The 9941-nt window shown below is 45.4% G+C and overlaps 1 protein-coding gene across 1 annotated transcript; it reads left to right on the top strand.

Annotated features, from left to right (window-relative positions):
• Positions 1 to 1360: 1360 nt before the first annotated feature.
• MFIFM68171_07026 (uncharacterized protein) lies at positions 1361 to 2325 on the top strand (the record flags this gene model as incomplete). The annotated part of the gene is made up of 3 exons (XM_071062446.1): positions 1361 to 1567; positions 1628 to 1841; positions 1913 to 2325. 3 exons carry the CDS (start codon positions 1361 to 1363, stop codon positions 2323 to 2325), a joined length of 834 nt encoding a protein of 277 aa, XP_070918547.1.
• Positions 2326 to 9941: the final 7616 nt, after the last annotated feature.

Raw genomic sequence — 9941 nt, 5'->3', positions numbered from 1 at the left:
GGGCATGGGGAGCATCACCCTAAGAAACGTTCTCGGTGAAAGCACGCCCGAGGCAGCAGAGTACGACGCATCCTTCGCACAACTTGCATTCTTGGATCCCCGGGACCTTGCCTGACATCCGACCCTTCAGGACACCACATGTACCAGCGGTGCAGTGGACACAGTTATGGAGAAAAAAGTGACTTTGCAAAAGAGAAGCCTGTCGGACCTGGTCTTATTAGGACTGTGAGGGGCTGGCAACACTTGGTGAATGAATATTAGACTTCCCTGTCTTAGGCATCCTTTGAATCGTCATAAACTTACACGATCGTAATTGGGCTATCATAGATCATGCTGAGTTAGGAACAGGGTAATTCAGGCCTATCAATAGCTGAAGCCATGAATCGGATGCTGAGACACCTCACTAGTCCCTTTAAGGAAGGTGGTGTGCCCCGAGGACTGTCAGATCGGGCTCACTCCCAGTTTTCACTATGCATAGATGTAATGTCGGATGTATTCATGCGCCGAGACTGGTGCTTCAGGTTCGTACTGCCAAAATTGTCAATAGATTCTGCCTGCCAGATTCAGTTACCACCACGATCATCGTCGGGTCCGCCATTTATTGCGAGTTATTATACCGCCTTTGATCAAAGTTAGCTTGTCATTAAAGCCCTAAACCACTATTTGTCTTCAGTCTTCGTATCATTCGGAGCGTCGTGTTTCGTTTCCAATAATGGACCGTAATCACCTGAAAACAACAGCTCAAAATAGCTAGAAGGGCGCAAGACTGGAGCAACTGGTTTTATCCTTTTCGTGATATTGAGTACTTATAAAAAATTCCCGCGCCTCAGCATTGTCATACGGGGTTAAAATTGACTGGGGTTACTCGTCCTCGTCAGATGCGCCGCCGCTTCACCCCGTCTAATGCTTGCGAGCAGCGTGTCATGTGCTTTGAGCTTTAGGTGCCAGGGGTGATGTCTGAGTGACCTGTATGATGAGAGAAACACAAACGAGCGACGATAAAACAGCTCTGCGGAGGCTAAAAACCTTGTTGGGAGTTGAAGACAGTAAGACGGGCGATTGTTTGTACTATTTTTGCTCAAGCGATTCGACATTTGTGCTCTTCGATCAAATCAGTGCCATAGCATCAAGTACTCAGCCCCCCAATGCAGGGATCATGCGACGGAATCGCCGACGGCTGCGGACACTAAGTTGTGTGAATACCTCGCAATTATCATTCGTTGAATTCTAACCGTTTAAGTTCGGCACCAACCCATATTTTGTATATAAGCGGCGAATGCCCACAGTCCAATTTTTCAAAATCCCGAATTGTCCATCCCAGCTAAGACATACAACTGGATTTACCTATCGAAATATCAGAATGGTCGAACTAACACCCTTGTTCTTTGTCGTCTCCCTTCTCTTGTCACCGGCGATCGCTCTTCCTCCCGAGGAAGGCGTATTCGGTCGAGCCATTGGGGATTCCTGTTGGGCTACTGAAGGCAAGGGCACATGTCAGACAACGTCCAACTGTCGGGGCATCTCATACCCGCAGCCGTTCTGCCCCAACGATCCCGACAATGTCCAAGTAAGTGCTAACATCTTCATCTTCAGAGCAATGACCTGGGGATTACTAACACGGCCATAGTGTTGCGTCGAGATTCCGTGCAAGGTCGGCAGCCTCTCGGGCTTCTGTCGCAGCGTCTCCAACAACGGCTGTAGTGGCGGACATTTCGACCCTGGGAACCATTGCCCCGGAAGCCAAGACATTCAGTGCTGTCTCAAGGGCTCAACTCAACCCGGAACCGGTACCGTTGGCGAGCGGGTGCTAGCAAAAGCGAAGGAAGCATCTGGTCTTCCATGTAAGACACCTCTACCCTTTCTCCAACGTTCTGCTGGTCGTATAGATCAAACAAGCCAACAATCCAAACAGATGCCTGGGGCGGTGGTTCCTGCAGCGGGCCGACTCACGACAATCCGCCCTGGCAGTTCGGCGAGATCGGCTTCGATTGCTCCGGTCTCGTCTGTTGGGCTGTTTGCCAAGTAACCGGTCGTGACCTCTTTTCGGCTGGTCTGCGCAACACACGCAGCATGTACTGTGCGTCCCAAGCAACGCTGGGGTACCAGAAGTATCCCTTTTCGCAACGCAAGGCCGGAGACGCCGTGTTCTTCGGAGGTGCTTGTTCATGTTCGGGCTCAGATTCGATTCACCATGTGGGACTTGTCATGGAGGACGGTGGTGATATGATGTGGAACGCCCCGAATGATGACATTAACAAGGTTATGGCTATGAGTATCTCTGGATTTGGAGAGACTCCCTGCCCGTATGTTATAAGATTTACTTGAGGTAGCTGGGCAGTTTATACTCTAAGGCAGTAGAACTATCTCTTTATACATATTATACAGGCTTCAACGAAGGTCTACCATTACCACTTAGTAACTCCGTTATACTCGGTAATATGATCAAAGGATGTCGTTGAGCTCATTTTGCTACGCGATATAGCTACGCGATATAAACATACACCTTCTGAACAAACCAAGGGGTACAAAACTCGAGGCTTCTTTACCCCCTAAAAGCCGGTTCGGGAATGATCGCTACGAAGGTGTTACAGGTAAGTTGCATACTATCAGCTACCACTTCTCCGCACACTCGGCCAGGGGATTACAGCCCGTCAGTATAGAGAAATCTCCGTCCACTACTAGAGGTATCGGGCTATATCCTTCTATACTACGGTAGCCATCACTACCTACTGACTATCTAACTTAACCTTTTAGTCTCCATCAAACATTCGCAAATATCGGGGCCTCTCGATATGCTTCGACTAAGAAAAGTAGGCGAATAAGACGATGAGAAGACACCTTTGTAGCTATTGCCTTTTTCTACTCCAACACAGTCTTTCAGTTAGCGTATTCTGAAGATGACTACAGGCTCCGCCACTAGCACGACCTCCGTGCTCCTTGAGCTCTCTAATGAGAGAAGCGCTTAGTAGTGTTAGCTAGTTCTCTGGTCTATACCTTTGGGTTGTAAGAATATTGAAGAAATTAGCCCGAGCCCCGTACCAAGATAGATCTTCGGACCTTCCTCGGCGCTACTAAAAACTCTATAAATACCTCGTTAAGTATATGAGCTCGCTAAAGAATAGCCTCGCTGAGGGGAGTTCGCTGATCCCCAATGCTATTCAATGTCCTGTGATGCTATCTTCTATGATATCCAATCAACGCTCCCCCTTTTGTACCGCGATAGCAGAGATGAGAGGAGTGACGGGGTACGTCAGTAATCATAGGTTATACGTATATTAGACAACTAATTATGTCACCATTCGCCGGGATATCGCCTTTAGAAAGGATACAGTAGGCATTGTGCATCAACGCTCTACAATCTGCAAACACAACATAGTCCGCGAAAGCTAAAATATCTTTCCTTTCGTAGTGACGCCTTTGGTCTACCTTTCCACTTTACAGCCTTTGTAGACTTAGTTTATTTTTGCACCTCACATCACGTCACTGCCTAAAAGAGTATGAACTCTCGAAACGCAAGTTAGCGGCACTTGTACAACAGTAGTGATAGAGTTCTCCCGTCTTATGCAGATTTCTAACAGCGATTTGTGGATTGATTGGCCCGCCATGTGACTGACCACGGAAATTGCTTTTTTCACCATTGCACTACTGCTGATCCTAGTATTCCAGGACACACGAGGCTCGTTTATCTACCAATCCCTTGGTTAGCCCCACGCTGATCGCTCAGCTACGGCGTCCGAATTGCAGGACCTAGTACAATACGATTCCTGGGATGACAGATTGACTCCAGACCAATAAGGCTTTATTACACTTCCCTGCTCCTGAGGCTTTCTATAGGAAAGGAGAAAATTATAAGAACTTGGTGATTTCCGTCGACCGACAACTGGAAAATGTCTATCTCCCAACATCCTATCGCAAACTTCTTACACTGAAACAAATCTCTACGCTTTAACACTCCCAACATCTAGCCACGTCAAAGATCAACACGTACCTTCTCAACCATCATGAGAACCGGGTCCGCGGTCATAATGCTAGCGTCGCTCGCGGCCGCTGTTATGGCGGCTCCAACCCAGGGCGAGTCCCACATTTTCGGTGTCGACAAGCGCCAGGCATGCTCGAGACAGATTAAATGGGAGGCGGGCGGGTGCGAAACGGATTGGAATGAGCACTGCCAGCAACACTGCGAGTCGAGCGGCATTAGCAGGGGTTGCTGCGCTGGTACGGTGAACAACCACATCGAGTCATCGGGATGCTTCATTGGGTGGAACGTGTGCCGGTGCACTTGTGCGGCAACATGACAATATGCGGTGAGAAGTAGAGGCTTAGTACACTCAATGGAAAGCATTACGGGATTGGTAGACCGGGGTGAGGGAGATAGAAATACATATATATATGTGTGTGTATGTGTGTAGGAGGGAGTCGCGTCTCACATCAATGCATAATCATTTCAATGCAAGTATTGCTTCATTAGCAATCTTACGCTAACTAATGAATCGGGGAAACTGTACCCCGGCACTTGGGCCCTCTGATCAGAGGGTCAGACAGGGGCTATCTTAGCCTAGAGACCCGTTTTTCCTGCATTTAAGACTGTCCGGACTGTCATCCTTAGACACAGGACAACGAATTCAACAACTCTCTTTTCCTAGTTTTACCCCGACTTGCGGGAGATCCTTTACAGGCAAAATACTCTCCCTCTGATTAGAGAGAGCTCTGTCTACCTACTTTGTTCTGGCCGTTGTTGTAGCTTTTCGACCTATCCTCTTTCGTTATTGTGTGTATAGATGTATATTCCTGCGCTATTTCGCTAAAAGCTATAAAGAGCCTGTAAAAAAGGTTTCTTTTAGCTGCTTATTAAATATAGTTATCAAGATTAGCTATATAAGGCAGGTTGTAAATGAAGGCTACTTCTTTCTGTATGAAAGCAGATAGAGGCTCTAGTGCTATACTTGAGTAAGGAAGGAATGTTCCCTACGATCCTGGCCCTCTATCCGGAGGGCGGAACTTACCACGGATGATACTTGTAACAGAGTGCGCGCTGTGAACCACTCTGCCAATAGACCAAAAGATCCGCCAGTTCAATCACTTCGTGATTGAACGCTGCGCACCACTTGCTTATATCACGCCCGTGACAATACTCCAGTTGCTATACTCGTATGTTCATCAAATAGGTGTGGGGACCGGCTAGGCGGGTTAGCGTTAGTACAGATCTGAAGTTCGCAAGGTTGTAAAAGCAACAATAGTAACACAAACTAGTATGTATATTTCGTCGGAGCGGCATCAAGGCGGCGTATAAGCGGGAAGGAAATCAGGTAAGCGGGCGGGGTAAGCAAGTTTAGACGTCCTCATTATAGAGTATAAAGAGGAGAATGGAGAACAGAGGAGAATGGAGAACAGAGGAGAATGGAGAACAGAGGAGAATGGAGAACAGAGGAGAATGGAGAACAGAGGAGAATGGAGAACAGAGGAGAATGGAGAACAGAGGAGAATGGAGAACAGAGGAGAATGGAGAACAGAGGAGAATGGAGAACAGAGGAGTATGGAGAACAGAGGAGAACAGAGCTTAGGAGGGAGGCAGAGTCTAATGAGACCACTATTCTACCCGTGACAAGTACTCTACTCGTAAGTTACGGATACATTACTTGTACCTAGACAGTCTAGTTTTTCTACCCTTATCCTTCTGCTCTTAGATCCTTGATTCCCACATTAAGTAGGAGGGGAAAAACAGCCTATGGAAAGATATATAAGGAAAGGCAACATCTTAATATATTACGTCCCTACAGCCAAAACAAGGCAAGACGATATATATTGATACTTGGGAGAGATACTCTGCAAGGAGGTTGAAGATCCTTTAACTACTGCAAATACCATTTATATATGTCGGAAAGCACGGCACCTCTGAATCTTGGGAATGACAGTTGAGGGTCTTGTATGTGTCTTGATTGTCTTGATTGTCTTGATTGTGTCCATTGTCTTGCTCCCATCTATCTTTGCTGGAGAGTTTGCTCCTTTTATAGACGAGATACGCGTACAGGATGACGTCCGTACAGTGGCGCAGTTGGCTGCCAGCCTGCTTTAGCTGACTAGAATACATGGGTTTGACTCCTGCACTAGATCCTGTGATCCTGATCCTTGGACTAGCGCCTAACCTTTTTGACAATATACAATAGCAAAGAGATGTATCTACAATTAAACTCCAATGGAACTATTAAACGGTGAACTGTAACGAGAGTCTCTAGACGAAGGTCAGGAGGACCCGCCGAATGATGCTGGATGATGTCACGATATAGGATAGATAAGAACCCCGTGAGGGAACTCTCTTACGCGGGGCATTTCTGATCCGTAAGGATCAGTCTCTGTGTAATTGATAGGAGGCTGTTTACCAAGATATCGCCTGCTGGTCCAGGTCTTTTCGGTATCAAGATATTGTGGTCCATCTCCCTCAACGTGTTCCCAGAATAACCCCTTTACAATTCTGATCCTTCTGTTCTACCGTTGGCCGAGATGGCACCTACGATGAGTACCTCCCGTGAGCTGGGAGCAGAGTCGAGTCCAGGGGAAAACACCCCCCAATTACCTACAAATCCTGTGTGCCTTTATCGGTCGGAATTACCAGGATTTCGACCTCGTATATCTTCGTATACCCTTTCGGACTCCCGGGTTCCGCGTTAAGCTCCTTACTATGATAACCTGTTGGAATTAACCTGTCTTCGGATACAGCAACTGGAAGCGCTGAAACAACTGCGAGAACAAGAAGAGGGTTTGCTTCGGAAGCTAGGCATCTTACTAGGCGAATCCTTACCGAAATGCAGGCGATATCGTTCTCCTTCAGCAGGTTCTAGTGACTATGATGAGGACCGAAAGGCGATTAAGGTGAAGTATCTGATTCAGTTCCCTGATAATACTACCTATCGACGCCGTTTGGAATGGCTCTAAGATCTACAGCGAGTATTTATGGGAGACCCGAAACGGTTTAAAACAGGCATGAACCGGATCCTTTTTGCCTTGGATCAAATGGAAGAACGTCCTTGCAATCGATGGTATAGTTATTGCAATAATCTTCCGACAGATGTACGATAAGAGGCCGAAAACGACTGGAAAACGTTTGAAGATTGGATACTGAACTGTGTTCGAGATCTTGCAGATTAAGAATCTACTGTTGTAAAGTAGCTTAATGATGCTAAGTAACGAGAAAACCAGTCTCCTTTGGACTTTTATTAGTACTTGGAATCCCTTGAGGCCTAATTCCCGAAGTAGGACGAAAAGGCTTGTACTTTTACCTTTTATACGAAGCTTTTGTCTGTAATTAGTAACTATATCGACTTGTACGTCTATAACAAGCTAGAGACTCGGGAAGAGATGGTCAAACTCGCTATTTAAATTTGGTATGGTTTCTAGTACCGAAAACTTTAGGAAGCCTCTAAGTATTTGTCCTGAAATCTTTCTTACTTTTCTCCTTTATCGCGTTCTTCTCTAACCTATAAATCGTTATTTTATCCTCGAAGAGCGTTATTATCCCGTTATTACTAACGAAATGTGTAGTCAACGACGCTATATACGAAACCTGACGACCACTTTACGTCAACCCTATCTTATTTTAATTAGTTGAACCCTATAGATAGTTAGGGAAACCCTTTGACTTGTTTTGTTTGTGGCAGTAATACCTATTTCGCTAACGACTGCCTATAAAAAGGAGTATCAGTGAATAAAGCTATTAGGTACCCCAGTCGCCGAGGTGGGGGATCGTGCTCAAATCGGCGGGGAAACGGTAGATACCGGTGGATGTGAACCCCGATTACGTCGGTGAAGACGATGTACTAGGGGTTCCAGTTAAAGAACGAATGTACACTTCCGTAACCTTGTTGAACTATGCTCTTCAATCTATTACAGTCGATCTCGATACTGGAGTAGAGATTGATGTTATTAGTCTGGAGTTCGTGAAGTAGAGGAAACTCCGATGGATCGGGATGCAATTACTCTGTGTTCGGTTTATGGACCATTATATCGTTGAAGCATTTGGTGTTTATAAAGTTCCTTTGGAACTGATAGACTGCTAAGGAATTACCTAAAGAACATATATTTCTTGTACCGCTATCAATTACCCCTTTGTTATAAATGATTCCCCTGTTCTTCTTGGGATGCTAAGTTTAATATCCTATAAGATCTTGTTATACCTAGAAGGGAATTTATAGTGGTTTATGATGGAATCGGAGCGTGTTCGGATTGAAAACCCGAAGAAATTCTTAAAAACATGTCGAGGAGAAGCTTGTGTTTACTCTTTGATATAGTACCTAGACGTGCCGGAGGCGCTTTTTCCAGAGGAGGAAGAGGAGAATATCCCCCGAAAACCTGAAGATATCCCTCCTGAAATCTCAGACTTTGCGGATATTATGAATTCTAGTAATACAGATATTCTGCCTTCTTTTAAAAGTACTGATTATGCTATTGATCTACTCCCCAATACTGTTCCTCCTGTTGGACCTCTTTACCCTCTATTACGATATGAACTTTCGATTTTGGAGGAATATCTGTGTAAAAACCTGGTGAAAGGCTGTATTCGTCTATCCTAGAGTTCAGCTGCAAGTCCTGTCTTGTTTGTTCTAAAGAAAGATGGTACTCTATGCTTATATGTGGATTACCGCGGACTTAATCGGATAACGGTTAAGAATCGGTACCCTTTACTGTTGATCTTAGAACTCTTGGACCGAGTATCCGGAGTAAAGTATTTCACGAAGTTGGACCTGAAAGAGGTATACTACTGGATTCGCATCCGAGAAGGAGACGAATGGAAGACGGCTTTCCGTACCCGATATAGTCTGTTTGAGTATCTTGTTATGCCTTTTGGCCTGATAAATGTTCCTGCGACCTTCTAAAGTTATATTTAGACTGCTTTAGGCGGGCTACTGGACGATTGTTATATGTGTTATTTGGATGATATTTTAATTTTCTCCCTAGACCGGGAAACCCATACGACTTACCTCCGACGAGTCCTGGATTGCCTGAGACAAGTGCAGTTATACTGTAAGCCCAGTAAGTGTTTATTTTATTAGGATAAGGTGGAATTTCTGGGTTATGTTTTAACTCCCGAAGGTGTCGGTATGGATTCGGTATGAATTCAGACTATCTAAGATTGGCCTGAACTATAGTCCTATCGAGATATCTAAGTTTTCTTAGGATTTTGCAATTTTTACTGTCGATTTATTCGAGGTTATTCGGAGATTGCATTACCGTTGAGTAATTTGCGAAAGGGGTTATAGAATGGACGAAAACTGGGAACCCTCTGGTTAGAGGCCGAAGAGCGTGCGGTATTCGTGTGGCTTAAGAGAGTATTTCAAGATGTGCCAGTTTTGCATTATTTCGACCCCGAACTCCCTGTTATCATTGAGATAGACGCCTCTGACTTTGTAATGGGAGTTGTCCTGTTGTAGGTCCCGAAAGGGGGCCGAAAACGTCCCGTTGCGTTCTGGTCGGCGAAGTTTTCTGGACCGGCCTAGGACTATGGAACTCCTGATAAGGAGATGATGGCTATTATGGAAGCCTTTAAGTATTGGCGATACTACGTTGAAGGGAGTCGCTATAAAGTTACTGTGTTTTTGGATTACAATAACCTATAAAGGTTTATAAAGCAAAACCGATTGAATGGCCGATAGGCTAGATAGTGTATGTATCTGGTAGGATTTGATTTTACTATCAAGTATCAGCCTGGGAAGCGAAATCCGGCCGATGGCCCTTCGAGAAGACTAGATTACGAGGATAAAGAATGTCCTGACAGACTCGAGTGGATGCCTACTTTTGAGAGCAAAATTGCTCGGGTAAACCGGATTAGAAAGCTGATTGCGGAAAGAAATAAGATTGCCTATTGCATAGAAGAGAGTAAATTAGCTTGTGCAAGAAACCCTGGTAAATCAGCTAGTACCCGGGTCGGAAAGACGACTGCGGAAGGGGTT

This window comes from Madurella fahalii (genome assembly GCF_045866475.1).
Source record: "Madurella fahalii IFM 68171 DNA, scaffold_4, whole genome shotgun sequence".
Classification (NCBI taxonomy): Eukaryota; Fungi; Ascomycota; class Sordariomycetes; order Sordariales; genus Madurella; species Madurella fahalii.
Note: the sequence above shows the minus strand (reverse complement) of the source record. Positions and strands in the feature narration are given on the sequence as shown.